Below are 20,994 nucleotides of genomic sequence, written 5' to 3'. Positions count from 1 at the left end.
CATGTGCTGGATCCTTCTGTCCTCCAATATCGGAGAGTAGCGAGGCCCCCAAATTCATTAGACTGTTGGCTGATAACAACAAAATCGTCCGCTTCGGATGACTTGTTGTTGGAGGCCCCAGCTTTTATTCAAGACATGTTCTGACTGGTTCCTATGAGGCCCAGTGACCCTATGATACACCCAGCTACCAGGGACGACGCAAGCAGATCAACCTCCTTTAGACTCAGATTTTCGGGATTATATTAGAAGATGTGTAATATTTTAAATAAAGTTTGATATAATTTATTGAAATTTGGCTCATGCTTTGGTACTTTACACTTCCCTAAAAGAATAAAATTACAATTTCAAGGCAAATTTGGGATCCAAGAAGTATCGAGTGACATGTTAAGCATGTCGAGATGAGGAGACTTAAAGCCGCAATGCAAATTTGGGAAACCTTCAGGCCGGCGTCACACTCAGCGTAAGCCAATACGGTCCGTTTTTTACGGCCGTAATACGGAGAAATGTTCCCAAAATAGTGATCCGTAGTCAGGGTGTGTCAGCGTATTTTGCGCATGGCATCCTCCGTATGTAATCCGTATGGCATCCGTACTGCGAGATTTTCGCGCAGGCTTGCAAAACCGACATCTAATGGATTTATGTGCTCAAATGTTCGGTAAAACATATATACAGTATATATATATATATACACTCACCGGCCACTTTATTAGGTACACCATGCTAGTAACGGGTTGGACCCCCTTTTGCCTTCAGAACTGCCTCAATTCTTCGTGGCATAGATTCAACAAGGTGCTGGAAGCATTCCTCAGAGATTTTGGTCCATATTGACATGATGGCATCACACAGTTGCCGCAGATTTGTCGGCTGCACATCCCAAAGATGCTCCATACAAGGCAGGATGGATCCATGCTTTCATGTTGTTTACGCCAAATTCTGACCCTACCATCCGAATGTCGCAGCAGAAATCGAGACTCATCAGACCAAGCAACGTTTTTCCAATCTTCTACTGTCCAATTTCGATGAGCTTGTACAAATTGTAGCCTCAGTTTCCTGTTCTTAGCTGAAAGGAGTGGTACCCGGTGTGGTCTTATGCTGCTGTAGCCCATCTGCCTCAAAGTTCGACGCACTGTGCGTTCAGAGATGCTCTTAGGCCTACCTTGGTTGTAACGGGTGGCGATTTGAGTCACTGTTGCCTTTCTATCAGCTCGAACCAGTCTGCCCATTCTCCTCTGACCTCTGGCATCAACAAGGCATTTCCGCCCACAGAACTGCCGCTCACTGGATTTTTTTTCTTTTTCGGACCATTCTCTGTAAACCCTAGAGATGGTTGTGCGTGAAAATCCCAGTAGATCAGCAGTTTCTGAAATACTCAGACCAGCCCTTCTGGCACCAACAACCATGCCACGTTCAAAGGCACTCAAATCACCTTTCTTCCCCATACTGATGCTCGGTTTGAACTGCAGGAGATTGTCTTGACCATGTCTACATGCCTAAATGCACTGAGTTGCCGCCATGTGATTGGCTGATTAGAAATTAAGTGTTAACAAGAAGTTGGACAGGTGTACCTAATAAAGTGGCCAGTGAGTGTATATGTCATTGAGACACATATATATATATTCTGTATTTATATTTCATTCAGCGCGATATATGTGAAAAGCCGGTAATTCAATTGCTGGCTTCTCATTTCTCCTGCCTAAACCCGACAGGATATGAGACATGGTTTTCATACAGTAAACCATCTCATATCCCCTTTTTTTTGCATATTCCACACTACTAATGTTAGTAGTGTGTATGTGCAAAATGTGGGTGCTGTAGCTGCGATAATAAAGGGTTAAATGGCGGAAAAAATTGGCGTGGGCTCCCGCGCAATTTTCTCCACCAGAATGGTAAAGCCAGTGACTGACGGCAGATATTAATAGCCAGGAGAGGGTCCATGGTTATTGGCCCCCCCGTGGCTAAAAACATCTGCCCCCAGCCACCCCAGAAAAGGCACATCTGGAAGATGCGCCTATTCTGGCACTTGGCCACTCTCTTCCCACTCCCGTGTAGCGGTGGGATATGGGGTAAAGAAGGGTTAATGCCACCTTGCTATTGTAAGGTGACATTAAGCCAGATTAATAATGGAGAGGCGTCAATTATGACACCTATCCATTATTAATCCAATTGTCTGAAAGGGTTAAAAAACACACACACACACATTATTAAAAATGATTTTAATGAAATAAACTCACAGCTTGTTTTAGTATTTTATTGTTCTCTCAATCCATCATAACACCCTCGCTTGGCAAAATAATAAACCCACAAGATACATACCTTCCGATGACCTGTCACGTCCAACGAGGTAATCCATCTGAAGGGGTTAATTATTTTACAGCCATGAGCTGCGCTAATGCACTCGCTTGTGGTTGTAATCCCCGGGGAATGAAGGAAATCTGAGTGATCTGTACTTACATTGAGTTGCGGTGAGGCGCCCTCTGGTGGATGAACTCATATGAACTCGACCGTGGGAACTTTTCCTAGGCTGCAGTTCATGAGTTCATCCACCAGAGGGCGCATCACCGCAACTCAATGTAAGTACAGATCACTCAGATTTCCTTCATTCCCCGGGGATTACAGACATGAGCGAGTGCATTAGCACAGCTCATGGCTGTAAAATAATTAACCCCTTCAGATGGATTACCTCGTGGGACGTGACGGTTCATCTGAGGGTATGTATCTTGTGCGTTTATTATTTTGCCAAGCGAGGGTTTGCAAATGGATTGAGAGAGCAATAAAATATTAAAACAACCTGTGTGTTTATTTCATTAAAATACTTTTTAATAATGTGTGTGTGTTTTATTAACCATTTCGTACTATTGGATTAATAATAGATAGGTGTCATAATTGACGCCTCTCCTTTACTAATCTGGCTTAATGTCACCTTACAATAGCAAGGTGGCATTAACCCTTCATTACCCCATATCCCACCGCTACAGGGAGTGGGAAGAGAGTGGTCAAGTGCCAGAATAGGCGCATCTTCCAGATGTGCCTTTTCTGGGGTGGCTGGGGGCAGATGTTTTTTAGCCACGGGGGGGGCAATAACCATGGACCCTCTCCTGGCTATTAATATCTGCCCTCAGTCCCTGGCTTTACCACTCTGGCGGAGAAAATTGCGCGGGAGCCCACGCCAATTTTTTCCGCTATTTAACCCTTTATTTTAGCAGCTACAGCGCTGAAATTTTGCACATACACACTACTAACATTAGTAGTGTGGAATATGCAAAAAAAAGGGGATATGAGATGGTTTACTGTATGTAATCATGTCTCATATCCTGTCGGGTTTGTGCAGGAGAAATGAAAAGCCGGCAATTGAATTACCGACTTTTCACTAACACCGCTGCGTATTTCTCGCAAGTCACACTGCTGGTCCGTGTGGAATCTGTATTTTTCTCGCCCCCATAGACTTTCATTGGCGATTTGTTTGCGCAATACGCTGACAAACGCAGCATGCTGCGATTTTGTACGGCCGTAGAACGCCGTATATTACGGATCCGTAATATATACGGCTGATAGGACGAGACCCATTGAGAAGTATTGTGCCGTATGTTATGCGAGTTTTACGCACGTAGTTTCTGCTCTCTTACGTCCGTAAAACTCGCATGTGTGACGGCGGCCTCAGTTTTATTTTTCTAGAAATACAGTTACACAGTCCTGGACTAAATAAACTACATCTTCCCCACATTCGATGTGGTGCTCATCTAGATATAAAACTCCTAGGAATTAAATAAAAAAGCAACATAAAATCAGTGCAAATCTTCTAATTGTAGTTGTATTATGTTGCTTCATCAAGGACGGAGAAGTGATTGGAATCAATACCCTGAAAGTGGCCGCTGGAATCTCATTTGCGATCCCATCCGATCGCATCACCAAGTTCATGACCGACTTTCACGACAAGAAAATTAAAGGTAAGGAAAAAAAAAAAAAGAGCAATAGAAAAATGGGAAATGATTTTTAAGTGAATCTCCATCTTTTCTTATGATATCATTTTAGGTCCCTACTGCCTCATTATTTCTTAATATATCTTTAAAGAATAACCATCCATTTTCTTCATGAATCAAAAGTACACGTGAATGTAGAAACCTTTGTAATATATCTTATTAGAAAAATCCACTTCTTTCTCCCCCAGGACTGATCTTTCAGTCTCAATTCACTGGTAAAATGTGTCTTCAGTGAATACAGACTTTCTAGTTACTGAGATAGGAGATGACAGTTGGTGCTCATAAAGTTCTATGGAGAAATGTAACAGTGGTTTCAGGAGAACTTGCAGCAGAATGTCTGTGTCTTCCTCTAGCTTCCTCCCTCTCCATAGAATGTTAAAAGCACCAACTGTCGTATATCTCAGTAATGGAATCTTTCCGAATACACATTGTAGAGATTTTTCATATGAATTGAGAGAGAAAGAGGAGAAAGTAACACATTTCTCTGATCTATAATATAACGCTGGGAGCGTCACTCTGTCCGAAGCCTTTATAGACTGCGTAAGCGCAGGCGCAGTCTGGACCCCACAGAGTGACACTCCCAGGAGATCGCGGTATGCGTAAGCACTGAACGCACACCACGATCTCCAATGGAGAAGCAGGGACGTGCCGGGAGGGTGAGTATGCAATACTTTCCTGTCCCGTTCCACCGACGCGATTCCGGGCCATGAATGTCCCCCTGCTCCCGGAATCGGCGCCTGCGCAGTCCGCGCTTTCCGACGCCATTTTCTTGAAGACACACTGCGTGTCTTCAAGAAAATGGCGCCGGAAAGCGCGGACGCCTGTGACGTTCAGTTCAGTTAATGCCTGCCGCCCTCTGACTGAACAGTCACAGCTGAGAGGACCCGGAAGACGGAGCGGTGGAACGGGGGACAGGTAAATATAGCAAGTGCCGGGGGCCTGAGCTAGCGGCGACTCCGGCACCTGACCCCCACAGCGCGCCGGTGTCCCCGCCTGCTCAGGCCCCCAGCACAGCCGCCCGCACTCTCAGCACCACCACGCACAGCCGCCCGCACTCACCACCGCCACGCACAGCCGCCCGGACTCAGCACGCCACGCACAGCCGCCGTCACCACCGCCACGCACAGCCGCCCGCACTCAGCACCGCCACGCACAGCCGCCTGCAGTCACCACCGCCACGCACAGCCGCCCGCACTCACCACAGCCACGCACAGCCGCCCGCACTCACCACAGCCACGCACAGCCGCCCGCACTCACCACAGCCACGCACAGCCGCCCGCACTCACCACCGCCACGCACAGCCGCCCGCAGTCACCACCGCCACGCACAGCCGCCCGCAGTCACCACCGCCATGCACAGCCGCCCGCACTCACCACCGCCACGCACAGCTGCCCGCAGTCACCACCGCCACGCACAGCCGCCCGCAGTCACCACAGCCACGCACAGCCGCCCGCACTCACCACCGCCACGCACAGCCGCCCGCACTCACCACCGCCACGCACAGCCGCCCGCACTCACCACCGCCACGCACAGCCGCCCGCACTCACCACCGCCACGCACAGCCGCCCGCACTCAGCACAGCCGCCCGCACTCAGCACAGCCGCCCGAACTCAGCACAGCCGCACTCGGGCAGTAGAGCCGGAGAGAGAAAGATGGGAGCAACATATGGCAGAATGGAAACAGGAACAGGCAGAATGGGTGCAGCACATTACAACAGAATGGGGGCACAGGATGGGAGCAGCACATGACAGAATGGGGGCACAGGATGCGAGCAGCACATGACAGAATGATTGCGCACGATGGGAGCAGCACATGACAGGATGGGGGTGCAGGATGGGAGCAGCACATGACAGGATGGGGGCACACACATGACAGGATGGGGGTGTAGAATGGAGCAGCATATGACAGGATGGGGGCGCAGGATGGGAGCACATGACAGGATGGGGATGCAGGATGGAGCAGCACATGACAGGATGGGGACGCAGGATGGGAGCACATGACAGGATGGGGATGCAGGATGGAGCAGCACATGACAGGAATGCTCGCCACCCGGGCGTAGAACGGGTTCAATAGCTAGTAAGATATATTAAGAAATAGCTTACCCATGTTTATTTTATTAATTTATTAGATTTTTTAACAGATTGGAAAAAGTATATTTGATTTTTTTCATTATTTTCTTTTTATAGATTATTGAATATAATTTTAAAATAATTGTAATCCCTGATCTTGGAACTATTCGATCACTGCGACACTTCACTGCACTACATCTGTATTTCTGCACATTATAATTTTAAACAGTAACTGTTCTTTTAATATTTTTCCCCAATAAATCAACGGATCGTATGAAAATAAGAAACGTCTGTAATATATCTTATCAGCGCAGCCGTTCTCTGAACTGCTATAATATGCGAACATCGAACATGTGAGATTGATACTGCATTACTGCTATAGAAAATATGTTAAAAATGAAGGTACTTAGCGCACAAATTGGCCAATTCGAGAGAGCCCAACAGCATACGCCAAGGTGTACCTCTTTGTTGGGACCCTAACCTAATATGATGCCTGTCCAAGGCTAAAAGCCACAATTTTAAGAGCAGGTAGTGTCCAGCTCTAATAAATTCTTGTTCTGTTAGGAGTGGCTGGTGGGCTCTTACGTATTGCCCAATTTTTGCACTAAGTACCTTCATTTTAATGTATTTTCTATAGCAGTAATTCAGTTTCAATTTGATTTATTCAATGTTCACATATTATAGCAATTTCTTAGCATTTTTGACTTGGTTGTCTCAGCTCGCACCTGTTCACACTGCCTTGTTCTGTTAGGAGGTGCTGGGCAGTGTTTTTGATATTCATAGTACACTCGTATGCAGGAGTACAATGATGGCAAACACAGGGGTCCTTTGGCTTCCATGAGAACTCATCCACACGTGACCAATCCACTGTTGGGGGTCTAATCATAGGAAGGTTCTACCTGTATAACATAGGGACTGTGTGCTGTGCCCACTTAAAGGGGTTGTCTCCCGTCAACAAATTACTGCCCACAGGCAAAGTTACATGTAAAAAGAAAGTATTGCTTACCATCCCCTGGTCCAACGCAGTGTCACCTCCACTACCGCAGTGTCTGTGGATGCAGCAATTACATCACTCTGACATTGCTGCAACCAATCACTAAGCTCAGCGTATCCCATAGTTTATATCAGCTTAGTCGCTGAGCTCAGTGATTGGCTGCAGCCAATCGACATCACCACTGCAGACAAGCATCAAAGACCGGAGCAGTGGCAGAGATTCAGCAGCTGGCCCTGGTGATGGTAAGGTACCTAAAGTGAACATTTCACTAATGGTGATCACTAATGTATGTACAGTTGTGCTCAAAAGTTTACATACCCCGGCAGAATTTTTGCTTTGTTGGCCTTTTTTCAGAGAATATGAATGATAACACCAAAACTTTTTCTCCACTCATGGTTAGTGGATGGGTGAAGCCATTTATTGTCAAACTACTGTGTTTTCTCTTTTGAAATCATAATGACAACTCAAAACATCCAAATGACCCTGATCAAAAGTTCACATACCTCATTTCTTAATACCGTGTATTGCCCCCTCTAACATCAATAACAGCTTGAAGTCTTTTGTGGTAGTTGTGGAGGAGGTTCTTTATTTTCTCAGATGGTAAAGCTGCCCACCCATCTTGGCAAAAGAACTCCAGTTCCTGTAAATTCCTGGGCTGTCTAGCATGAACTGCGCTCTCCCCAGAGTGGCTCAATGATATTGAGGTCAGGAGACTGAGATGGCCACTCCAGAACCTTCTCTTTGTTCTGCTGTAGCCAATGACAGGTCGACTTGGCCTTGTGTTTTAAATTGTCATGTTGGAACGTCTAAGTACGTCCTATGCGCAGCAGTATTTGCTGATAACGTGCTACATTCATCTTTCCTTCAACTTTGACCAAATTTCCTGTGCCTTTTGAGCTCACACATCCCCAAAACATCAGTGATCCACCTCCATGCTTTACAGTAGGAATGGTATTTCTTTTATCATAGGTCTTGCTGACCTCTCTCCAAATGTAACATTTATGGTTCTGACCAAAAAGGTAAATTTTGGTCTCATCACTCCAAATTACCTTGTTCCAGAAGTTTTGAGTCTTGTCTCTGTGCTGTCTTGCGTATTGTAGGTGAGATACTTTGTGGCATTTGTGCAGTAATGGCTTTCTTCTGGTGACTTGTCCATGCAGCCCATTTTTCTTCAGGTGCCTCGTTATTGTGCATCTTGAAACAGCCACACCGCTAGTTTTCAGAGAGTCCAATATTTCAGATGATGTTGTTTGTGGGTTTTTCTTTGCACCGCGAACAATTTTCCTGGCAGCTCTGGACGACATTTTTGTTGGTCTACCTCCCCGTGGTTTTGTTTTTACAGAGCCCGATTTTCCGTTTGTTAATCACAGTTTGAACGCTGCTGACTGGCATTATCAATTCTTCAGATATCTTTTTGTATCCCTTTCCTGTTTTACACAGTTCAACTACCTTTTCCCATAGATCTGTTGACAATTCTTTTACCCATGACTCACAATCCAGAAACGTCAGTGGCTGGATGAAAGATGCAAGAGTCTGTCTGGATCCCAGAAACTCACTCAGCTTTTATGCACACACACTGATTACAAGCAAACAGGTCACAGGTGAGGATGTTACCTTTAGTAGCCATTCAAACCCATTTGTGTCAACTTCTGTGCAGGTTATCAGGCCAAAATCACCAGGGTATGTGAACTTTTGATCAGGGTCATTTGGATGTTTTGGGTTGTCATTATGATTTAAAAAGAGAAAACACAGTAGACTGAGAATAAATGGCTTCATCCAACCACTAACCATGAGTGGAGAAAAAGTTTTGGTATTATCATTCATATTCTCTGAAAAAATGCCAACAAAGCAAAAATTCTACCTGGGTATGTAAACTTTTGAGCACAACTGTATATACCAGTGGTGAAATAAAAAATGTTGTTGCCAAAATTATACTTGTCTGTTTCCTCCCCTAGTGGGATGAAGTTTGTTGAAATGGGACCATCCCTATAAGACATTGGTACCCAACATGTGACATGCATGTCAATAAGGGGTTAATTTCACATCTGTGGAGGGGATAGGGAGCTCTGGTTTTTACGTGGGTTTTAATCGCTATAGAAAATCTAAAAAAGAAAAATGAACTAATACATGATTATGGCTTACATAGATTAAAAAAATAAATAAATGGTATCTAGAATGGACACTTATATTAAAGGGGTTGTCCACTACTCGGAACGGCGCCGGCACCAGAGAAGAGTATAAGTGTTATTATTTCACTGGGGGGTAAACATAGGGATTGAGACGGAGTTGTCTGAGTAGTGGACAACCCCTTTAAGTTTACAGGAGACGTAAACAGAGTGGTTCATTTAATCTATATATCAAAAATAAGTTTTAATTTTGGTTTTGGTTGTAAAAATGCACTGCCGATTCTATAAAAATAAAAGTATTGCGCAGACATGCGATGTTTATAAAGCTCTTCTGCGACATAGTACCAGTCAGGGTCTGCATTGTAAATCCGTCACTTGATATTCTGTACAGTCTTGTAGCTTTCCCTCACTTTCCTATCTCTATCTGTATAATCTCTGAGGCGAGAAGTCTGACCTTTAGGAAGGGTGAAAGAAAGATTTTTTTTTAATTTTTTTTTTACTACATTCCAAACTGATCCGTCTGTGACTGTCTTGACAATGTTTGTTTCTTCAGACGGAAAGAAGCGTTTCATCGGGATAAAGATGCTGACTATAACTCCTGCGTAAGTAACACAGACTTGTATTCTTGCCAAAAACATTTTTTTTATTATCTGCTAAGGAAGAGTTGTAGCTGTGGAGCCTGAAATTATTACAAAAACTCATTTCTGGCCCGAGCCTGCGTGTGCAAACTCCGAGGACTGAAAGCTTTTGGCAGCGAACATGAACCGAGTTTGACTTGTTGCGTATAAACTGTGGACTTAGAATCTGAAAATATTTAGATAGAAGTAAAAGCAACTTATTTTATCACCACAGAAATGAATAAAAGATTTAAAGGAGTGACTGCAGAGCGACTGCAGACTTTTCATTTTAGACCGAACAACCCCTTTAAGGAGGGCACAGGCATGTCCAAAATGACGAGTTTTCCTACATTGGTGCTTAAATGTTTGTGAACCCTTCAGAATTCTCCATTTCTGTATAAACATGAGCTAAAACTAAATTAGATTTTCACACAAGTCCTAAAAGTAAATAAACAGAACCAAATAAAAAAAAAGTCAAAAGTATTAAGACTTTTTTTTTAATGCGGAAAATGATGCAGTATCACATGTCTATGAAGGGCAAAAGTACCTGTGAACCTTTGCTTGCAGTATCTGGTATGATCTCTTCTTCTAAACATTTCGGGTAATTGTGGTTTAGTCCTGCACATCGGCTTGGAGAAATTGTAGCTTATTCCTCCCTACAAAACAGCTTCAACTCTGTTATGTTGGTTGGTTTTCTCCCATGAACTCTCCATTCAGCTCCTTCCACAACATTTCGATAGGATTAAGGGCAAGTCTTTGACTTGGGCATTCCAAAACTTCACCTTCATTCTTCTATAACCATTCTTTTGTAGAACGACTTGAGTGCTTTGAATTGTTGTTTACCTGCATGACCCACATTCTCTTGAGATGCAGCTTATAGCCAGCTGTCCTAACATTTTACTTTAGAATTTGCCAATAAAATTCAGAATTCATTGTTCCATCAATAAATGGCAGCCATCCTAGCCCAGATACCACAGAACAAGCCCAAACTATGATACCACCATCACTGTGTTTAACAGATTTTATGAGGTTTTTATGTTGTAATTGAGTGGTTTTCTTTCTCCAAACATAACTCTTCTCATTCAAACCAAAAAGCTCATACATTCACAAAACATTGTTCCAATAACCTACCAGCTTGTCCAGGTGATATATAGCAAACTATACCAACGGCCTACTAACCGCCAAGAGCAAGCGACACTACTATGTCTTCCTCCTCCTGGACCTGTCTTCTGCCTTCGACACTGTGGACCACGCCCTCCTGTTACAGATTCTCTCATCTCTTGGCATCACAGACTTGGCCCTATCCTGGATCTCATCATATCTAACAGACTGGACATTCAGTGTCTCCCTCTCCCACACCACCTCCTCATCTCGCCCCCTGTCTGTTGGTGTTCCCCAAGGCTCAGTTCTACGACCCCTACTCTTCTCCATCTACACCTTCGGCCTGGGACAGATCATAGTATCCCACGGTTTACAATATCATCTCTACACTGATGACACACAGATCTACCTATCTGGACCTGACCTCTTACTCACCAAAATCCCACACTGTCTGTCTGCTATTTCATCTTTCTTTTCTGCTCGCTTTCTAAAACTGAACACGGACAAAACAGAATTCATCATCTTTCCCCCACCTCACTCTACCCCTCCACCCGACCTATCCATCAATATCCATTGCTGCTCACTCTCCCCGGTCCCGCACGCTCGGTGCCTCGGGGTGATCCTTGACTCTACTCTCTCTTTCAAGCCACATATCCAAGCCCTTGCCTCCTCCTGCCGATTCCAACTCAAAAACATTTCCCAGATCTGTGCATTCCTTGACTATGAAACCACAAAAACACTAGTACATGTTCTTATCATATCCCGCCTCGACTACTGCAACCTCCTACTCTCTGGCCTCTCCTCTAGCACTCTGGCACCACTCCAATCCATCCTAAACTCTGCTGCCCAACTAATCCACCTGTCTCCCCGTTATTCCCCAGCCTCTCCTCTCTGCCAGGCCCTTTATTGGCTTCCTATTGCCCAGAGGCTACAGTTCAAAACACTAACAATGACATACAAAGCCATTCACAACCTGTCTCCTCCACACATCTGTGACATGGTCTCCCGGTACTTACCTACACGCAATCTTCGATTGTCTCATGATCTTCTCTACTCCTCTCTCATCTCTTCCTCCCACAACTGCATCCAAGACTTCTTCCGTGCTTCTCCTATACTCTGGAACTCTCTACCCCAACACATCAGGCTCTCGCCTACCATGGAAACCTTCAAAAGGAACCTGAAGACCCACCTCTTCCGACAAGCCTACAAGCTGCAGTGATCCTCAGTCTACTGAACCGCCGCATGACCAGCTCTACCCTCTCCTAGTGTATCCTCACCTATCCCCTGTAGACTGTGAGCCCTCGCGGGCAGGGTCCTCTCTCCTCCTGTACTTGTGTGTGCCTTGTTTTACTCATGTTTATTTTACTTGTCTATATTTGCCCTGCTCACATGTAAAGCGCCATGGAATAAATGGCGCTATAAAAATGTATAATAATTATAATAATAATATAATAAAAAACTGTAGACTAGCAGCAATATTCTTTTTGGAGAGCAGTTACTTTCTCCTCACAGGCCTGCCATGCATACTTTTGCTGCTTAGAGTCCTTATGTTGGAATCAAGAATATTAAAGCTAATGTGAGAGGCCTTTAGTTGCTTAGATGTTACCTTGGGTTCCTTTGTGACCTCATGGATATTTATACAGCTTGATCTTGCAGTGATCTTTGTTGGTCGACCGCTCCTGGAGAAGGTGATAATTGTCTTAAATTTCCTCTATTTATACACAATCTGTCTCTGGATTGGTTGGAGTCTAAACTCTTTAGAGATTCAAGCCCGATGAAGCATAAACAACTCTTTCTGGGACCATCAGAAATCTCCTTTGTTTGTGCCATGATACACTTTCACAAACATGTTTTGAAGATCAAACCATGATAGATCTCTGTTCTTTAGATAAAACAGGTCGTCCTCTCACACTTGATTGTCATCCCATTGACTGAAAACACCAGACTATAATATCACCTTCAAATTATCTGATAATCCTAAAGGTTCACATTCTTTTGCCTCTCGCAGACATATGATATTGGATTTTTTTCCTCAATAAAAAAATGACAGCGTAATATTTTGGATTTGATTCTGTTTCTCTACTTTTTGGACTTTTGTGAAAATCTAACGTAGATTTAGGTCAACATTCTGAAAGGTTCACACACTTTCAAGCACCACTTTGTGTACTCATATCTATTTCTATTATTAAAGTATGTAAAACTTTAATTACTCGTGTCCTATATGAAACAGGATTACTCTGTCCCCATTATGAATCTTTATTAGTTCTTATGAAACTCTATGAGTTTCTCTTTATTCCCCCATGAACCATTATTATGACTTTGTTGACTTATTTCATTCAATTCCATTGATCCCTATGTCCTCCAATGAATCTCTTCTGGTCTCCTCTTATTAACCACTATTAGTCTCTATGTCCACCTAACATTTTTAGTAATCCCAATGTTCACCTCTACTACACCATCAATGCATTGGAAACCATATTATTTCTTGTGTCACCATATGAAACACTATTAAAGAAGATCCGTCATCATCAGATTTTATAGTACAGACTGCAAACATTAATTCAAGCTCTAAGACCTGATGATGCGGGTGTACTTACTTTGATCAGCCATGTCAGAATGACTGTATAAGTATTAAACTTAATCTCCTGCCACCTTGCCTGATTGACAGCTCCTCATTGACCCTCCTCTTTGCTGCTGCAGAAATATGACCTAGGTCAGTACAAGCTGCAGCTGTTGGTAAGGTTGAGTAAATATACATGAACTCATGAAGGTCTCTCACTCTAACATAAGGATTGAACAGCCACTGTGACCTGAATTTTCAAAGTAAGTACACCAGCCTCATTAAGGGTAAGAAATCTAATCAATAATGTATTCAGTTTGCGTTACGAAATCTGGTTTATTTGCCTTGTTTCTGGGACAATTAAATCACCCCCTTGCCTTATACCCAATAAATAGTAAGTACAAATTATTTGTACTTGATTATTTTTTTTTCTTGATTGATAGAGGTGCATTATTTCATTTGGTTCTAGACTTGTGGAGGAACTGAAGTTGAATAATCCAGATTTTCCAGATGTGAGCAGCGGCATATATGTTCATGAAGTTTTGCCCAATTCACCGTCTCAGAGGTAAGTGCTAAATTAAGCTAAAGGTTCCGCAAAACATCCACCGATGAACCATTACCTTTTTATTGCACCACCACCACCTCAATATTTACATAGGTGACATTACACCTCCAAACATGGCCTAAGATGTAATAGGTAAGACCACTGGGGAGTATAGGTCTTGTAGAAGACTAATGTGTAGAACCTGCCTAAGACTTTTCCCAAAAGTCATCTTACTGGTCAAACATATAGTATTAGACCCAAGAATTTTTCAGTTTTGGGTAGAAATCAGTTTTAAACTCCAAAGATTCTGGTCTTATTGTTTTATTGTAAATCCACAGAGGTGGAATTAAAGATGGAGACATCATTGTGAAGGTCAACGGACGACCACTGCTGACATCTGGTGACTTGCACGAGGCCGTAATGAATGAATCGCCTTTACTACTCGAAGTTCGAAGAGGGAACGATGACCTACTATTTAACTTAGAACCTGACATCTCAAAGTAATTAAAAACCATAAAAAAGACTCATCTACAAAACTAGGTACAACCAAAGACATGGAGCTCTGCAAAGTCCAAGTCCACAGAATCTTCATTAACACCTTCAGAAAGATCTCAGACTTTCACATAAGACTTCATAATTGAGACTGCCACCAAAGACTTGTCATGAGGTTTCTTGCAAAATACGGCTTGTATAAGGTATGCAAGGAAAGCGATACACAGAGATTTGTCTCCAAAAGATTCTCTTTCAGAAGACCGTCCTTTTTTCCAGACGACTCCAGATCCATAGACTATTCAGAAACATCCTTCGAAAGATCTCAGGTTTCAGCCAAAGAAGACTTCTAAAACGAGGTGGCCACCAGAGTCCTACCAGGATATTTCTCACAAAATAAAGCTTGAACAAGGTAATCAAGGAAAGCGATTACCTTTTTGAGAAGACCACCTCATTACCCATCATAGACTATTCATCTTTTTTTTTTTTAGAAGACCACCCATTAAAAGACCATTTTCTAGGCAATTTTACGTGGTCGCTTCAGTGAGTTAATGAGGACTTGCATTCTGGAGGACAACAATGCTTATATGATCCATGTTTGTACTGTACTAAAGAACAAAGAACTTGCAGGTCAGCACCAAAAATGCTGAGCATTGGTAAAATATAAGGTACCGAGACAACTGAGGAGCTTCACAACTTTTCTGCTGCACGTGACTTTCCTTAGGCAAATAGAGTAGTATTGTCATATAAATGCCGTAGTACAAAATAATTGGCCAACATGGTAACGTAACCACATGCAATGTATGCCTTCCTATATAGAGATGATATTCATAACACATGGAATAACTGTGGAAATACATTGAATTACTCATCTAGTGAATTACAGTCTATTTTATGCTTCAGAGCTGCACTCACAATTTTGTTGGCTGTTATTGGTAATCTTGATGTCAGATATCCCCTAGTGGCTTAGCTCAGGTCCTATAATACAGCGGGACAGAAAGACCTGTGTAGGCATAATGGTGGCAGAGAATGCTGAGAGACTTTAGCACTGTAGGCTGCAGAATTGTGAATGCAGCTCTGGAGTATAATCCAGGATTAGTACAAGGTATGTACGAAATAATGTTTAAAGGTGAGTACACACTTTTTAAAGGGAATATTATCATCAGGTTTTGTTAACCCATCTAAGAGCAGGATAATGTAGGGGCAGAGACCCTGATTCCATTGATATATCAGTTACTGGGCTACTTGCCATAGTTTTGATAAAATTGCTTTTCTGCTGGAGATCTACCAGTGTTCTGCAGAATTCTGTATAAGCCCAACCCCACCACTGATTGGCAGTGTACAAAGTACATAGGCAGAAATCTGCCAATCAGTGGTGAGGGCGGGGTTAGACTACCTGGTAGCAAGTGTATTAGTCCTCTAGTGATAAAACATTGATTTTCTGAAAGCTACAGCAAGCAGCCCAGTAAACGACACATCGCTGGATTCAGGGTCTCTGTCCCTATACTATTCTGCTTTCAGATAAAGTGGCCAAAACCTGGTGACAAATTTCCCAGTAAATGGGCATTGTGAGATTATTTATTCTGAAATGTGCAGGAAATAAATACAGTATATGGGGCATGCACCCCACTGGTTACTGAGTTTCTTTACAATTTATGGCACCAAAGGACTTCTGTGCATTTTCTGCCTTCAGCAATTGTTAACTAGTTCCATGGGTCATATGAGACAGACAATCCCCTAGGGACTCACTATCCAGCCCAGAAGCAGACATACCATATGTGCAATGTGAGCAACTGCACCATGGGACCCATTGTTTTCCCAAAGAATATAAAAACCCCTTTAGGGATCTTTTTTTTTTTTTTTTTACTCAAGTGAAAGTATTTTGGGTTAAAAATATTATATTTTATATTAGGGTTTCATTAAATATCTTTGATTGTTTGGCTTCTACAGCCTCTATGTATCTATGTACATAGTAGACTGCTGAATGAGTAACCAACCAGTGAATCCAACAAATGAACTTGTTCTGAGGGCAAGTTCTGTAACTGTTCTCCCTGCATTATGACTAATATAAAGTCTAAACTTTCCACTGGTTATAAATCAGCTTAGAAAATCTTCAAGGAAAGTGAAAATAAGGATATCATTCCCTGCTGTCCGAACCAACTTAGTTATCAAAGCACTTTTAACACATTCTGTTATGTACAGTGAAACATAGAGGCTGTAGAAACTGTATGGTCAAAAATGTTTTTTAAAACAAAAAAAAATAATATTTAGCCAAAAAAGCATTTAAATAACATTTTTTCAGCATTATATTTTTTTTTCATAAATCAACAGTGCAAGCAAAGATCAGAAACTTTGTAATAACTCTTACTACAGTCTTATTCTTTTCCTTTCCTTTGAAAAACTGCTCAAATCTGTATACATTTCTGTCTTCACTGAACGATCAAGTTCATACTTCCATGGCTCACATTGCACCAACAAATGGTCAGTCTGAACAGTCGTTTCCCCTCACCACTTTCGTAAGAATAAAAAGGTCTCCAAAGTTGGGCAGCTCTTTTGCACTAGGTGTCCACTGGAGCTTGTAGTTATCCAGTGAATCTTAAGAAAAATACAGTCTTGATAATCCTAAGGAAATATTAAGTGTATTACCATAGTGGAGCAGATATCACACTTGGATTAATTGACGGGTTATTTATTCTTATATACTCACAATTATAAAAAACAAACAAAAAATTATATAAAATTATAGAGTCCTAGTGGTATGCCAGACTCCTGCTGGACCCTCAGTTTCGCTTTCAAAGTTTTTCTGAGGACATGCCCCAGAAGAAGCCATGAAGTCTAGGGTTGGGCAGGAGAATGACGTGCCACTAGGACTCTATACTTTAATATAACGACACCTTTTATCATTGTTTATAAATACATAAGAATAAATAACCCGTTGATTATCCAAGAGCAGGGGTGGGCAATTCATTTTCCAGGGGGGTGGAGGGGCACATGAGAGACCGTGACTGTTGTCGAGGCCGAACCAATAAGCTGAAATTAAGTCTCCTCAATTAACATATTAACTATAATCATTTTATATTAATATTAATTGTATCACTTAATACTGAGCAGAATTAAGTATGCTGAATTTCCCCTATATACTGTATAAAACCATACACAGCCCCCTTATATACATTATGAGCCCCCTGACAGTCCCCCTGTGTAAAGGATGAGTCCCACACAGTCCCACAATACACAGTGTAGGCCTGTACATAGTCTCCCTATACAGTTTGATCCCCCACATAGCCCCCTATATACCATGAGCTCCCACATAACCCACCTATATACAGTATGAGCACCCACATAGCCCCTATGTACAGTATGAGCACCCACATATCCTCTACATAGAGCATGAACCTCCACATAGCCCTTCATATACAGCGTGAGCCTCACATAGCTCTTACATAGAGTAGGAGCCCCCACATAGCCCTGTATATACATTGTATGCCCCCTATATAAAGTATGTGCCCCCACATAGCCCTCTATGTACAGCTTGAGCCCCCACATAGTCCCCTAAATACAGTATTAGCCCTTACATAATCCCCTATATACAGCATGTGCCACCTACGTACAGCATGAGCCCCCATATAACCCCTATATACAGTATGAGCCCCCACATAGTCCCCTAAATACAGTATTAGCCCTCACATAACCCCTATATACAGAGACACATGCCAAATACATTCCATACACTTAGAAAAAAATAAAACACATACTTACCTCGCTCCTGTTCCCCCTGCGCACTGACTCTTTGCACAGCAGATGCGATGTAGTAACATAATTGCATCTATTATCTCAGCTTCACATGCTTATTGGTGGAAGAAGGGGTCGGCAGCTCTGTCCTCCACCTATGTATTCACCGCTGTCTATAGCCATGATATCTGGTGCAGCCTGTGGGCCACTGTTTTCAGCCCTTCAGCATTCTCGATCTGCGATTGCCCAGATCTGCCCAAGAGGGAAGCCTACTGCACTATGGTATTACATTTAATATTTCACTAGAATTATTGAGAGCAATACACCGGAGGGCTAGAAGTGTCAGTGGACAACCATTGCCACAGAGCTGTCACGCTTTAAAGACATTTTTATCCTTACGTGTATGCAAAGGTGGTGAGTGGAAACCGCTGTGCAGACTGTGACCATTTGTTTGTGCCACAAGAGGCCTTTGTCAGTGATACAAACACGTCATGATGAGGTGGGGCAACGTCATGAGGTTATGAGGCCTGGTTGAGCACATAGGGACATGTCAGACCGGAGAGTGGAGGGGTTGAGCGGCTGAACAGTTGTGGGCTGGGGTTAGCGGAATATAAGTATTTAGCATTTTTTATCCCCTTTTCCGACTCTTTAGCATGAAGCAAAATCAAAAAATTTGCCGATCCACCAGTAAGGGTAAGAAGTGAATGATCCACCAGTTAGGGTAAGATGTGGATGATCCAACAGTAAGGGTAAAACGTGGATGATCCAACAGTAAGGGTAAGATGTGGATGATCCACCAGTAAGGGTAAGACGTGGATGATCCACCAGTAAGGGTAAGATGTGGATAATCCACCAGTAAGGGTAAGACGTGAATGATCCACCAGTAAGGGTAAGACGTGAATGATCCATCAGTAAGGGTAAGACGTGGATGATCCACCAGTAAGGGTAAGACGTGGATCATCCACCAGTAAGGGTAAGACGTGGATCATCCACCAGTAAAGGTAAGACGTGGATGATCCACCAGTAAGGGTAAGACGTGTATGATCCACCAGTAAGGGTAAGACGTGGATGATCCACCAGTAAGGGCAAGACGTGGATGATCCACCAGTAAGGGCAAGACGTGGATGATCCACCAGTAAGGGCAAGACGTGGATGATCCACCAGTAAGGGCAAGACGTGGATGATCCACCAGTAAGGGTAAGACGTGGATGATCCACCAGTTAGGGTAAGACGTGGATGATCCAACAGTAAGGGTAAGATGTGGATGATCCACCAGTAAGGGTATGACGTGGATGATCCACCAGTAAGGGTAAGATGTGGATAATCCACCAGTAAGGGTAAGACGTGAATGATCCACCAGTAAGGGTAAGATGTGGATGATCCATCAGTAAGGGTAAGACGTGGATGATCCACCAGTAAGGGTAAGACGTGGATCATCCACCAGTAAGGGTAAGACGTGGATGATCCACCAGTAAAGGTAAGATGTGGATGATCCACCAGTAAGGGTAAGACGTGGATGATCCACCAGTAAGGGTAAGACGTGGATGATCCACCTAAGATGTGGATGATCCACCAGTAAGGGTAAGAAGTGGATGATCCACCAGTTAGGGCAAGACGTGGATGATCCACCAGTAAGGGCAAGACGTGGATGATCCACCAGTAAGGGCAAGACGTGGATGATCCACCAGTAAGGGTAAGACGTGGATGATCCACCAGTAAGGGTAAGATGTGGATGATCCACCAGTAAGGGTAAGACGTGGATGATCCACCAGTAAGGGTAAGACGTGGATGATCCACCAGTAAGGGTAAGACGTGTATGATCCACCAGTAAGGGCAAGAAATGGATGGGAACGAGTGTAACCCTGTCTTATGGGATTGAAGTGCTTTCGGCTTTGCACTCCTGGTATGTCTACCTCGTCTGGGGATATAGGTTGATTATGGAGGATTGTAAGAAAAAACAGGGTTGTATTGTGTTAAATTAACCTTTCTGCCTAAAACAGCACCACAATTGTCCACAGGATGTGTGACTGAGGACCGAGCTGTAATACCACAGGCAAATTGCGAAAAGATGTGGCGCTGTTTTTGAAAGAAAGCAGCCATGTTATTCCATTTCTGAACGACCCCTTTAGACCCCACCCTCCCTAGGTGCCATATTTACATAGTTACATAGTTATTAAGGTTGAAGGAAGACTTTAAGTCCATCTAGTTCAACCCATAGCCTAGCCTAACATGCCCTAACATGTTGATCCAGGGGAAGGCAAAAAAAACCCATGTGGCAAACAGTAAGCTCCACCATGGGGAAAAAAATTCCTTCCCGACCCCACATACGGCAATCAGACTAGTTCCCTGGATCAACGCCTTATCAAGGAATCTAATATATATACCCTGTAACATTATACTTTTCCAGAAACGTATCCAGTCCCCTCTTAAATTTAAGTAATGAATCACTCATTACAACATCATACGGCAGAGAGTTCCATAGTCTCACTGCTCTTACAGTAAAGAATCCGCGTCTGTTATTAGGCTTAAACCTTCTTTCCTCCAGACGTAGAGGATGCCCCCTTGTCCCTGTCTCAGGTCTATGATTAAAAAGATCATCAGAAAGGTCTTTGTACTGTCCCCTCATATATTTATACATTAACATAAGATCACCCCTTAGCCTTCGTTTTTCCAAACTAAACAGCCCCAAGTGTTATAACCTATCTTGGTATTGCAGACCCCCCAGTCCTCTAATAACCTTGGTCGCTCTTCTCTGCACCCGCTCTAGTTCAGCTATGTCTTTCTT

The 20,994-nt window shown here is 43.1% G+C and overlaps 1 protein-coding gene across 1 annotated transcript in view; it reads left to right on the top strand.

Moving 5' to 3' along the window:
- Positions 1-16,099, top strand: part of HTRA3 (HtrA serine peptidase 3) — a 46,349-nt gene extending 30,250 nt beyond the window's left edge. Inside the window, exons 6-9 of the mRNA XM_077280075.1 lie at positions 3,830-3,944; positions 9,720-9,768; positions 13,914-14,009; positions 14,327-16,099. Of these exons, the coding sequence (XP_077136190.1) occupies positions 3,830-3,944; positions 9,720-9,768; positions 13,914-14,009; positions 14,327-14,492 (426 nt within the window). The 3' untranslated portion in view covers positions 14,493-16,099. The remainder of the gene's footprint in view (positions 1-3,829; positions 3,945-9,719; positions 9,769-13,913; positions 14,010-14,326) is intronic.
- Positions 16,100-20,994: the final 4,895 nt, after the last annotated feature.

Source organism: Ranitomeya variabilis, chromosome 1, assembly GCF_051348905.1.
Source record: "Ranitomeya variabilis isolate aRanVar5 chromosome 1, aRanVar5.hap1, whole genome shotgun sequence".
Classification (NCBI taxonomy): Eukaryota; Metazoa; Chordata; class Amphibia; order Anura; family Dendrobatidae; genus Ranitomeya; species Ranitomeya variabilis.
Note: the sequence above shows the minus strand (reverse complement) of the source record. Positions and strands in the feature narration are given on the sequence as shown.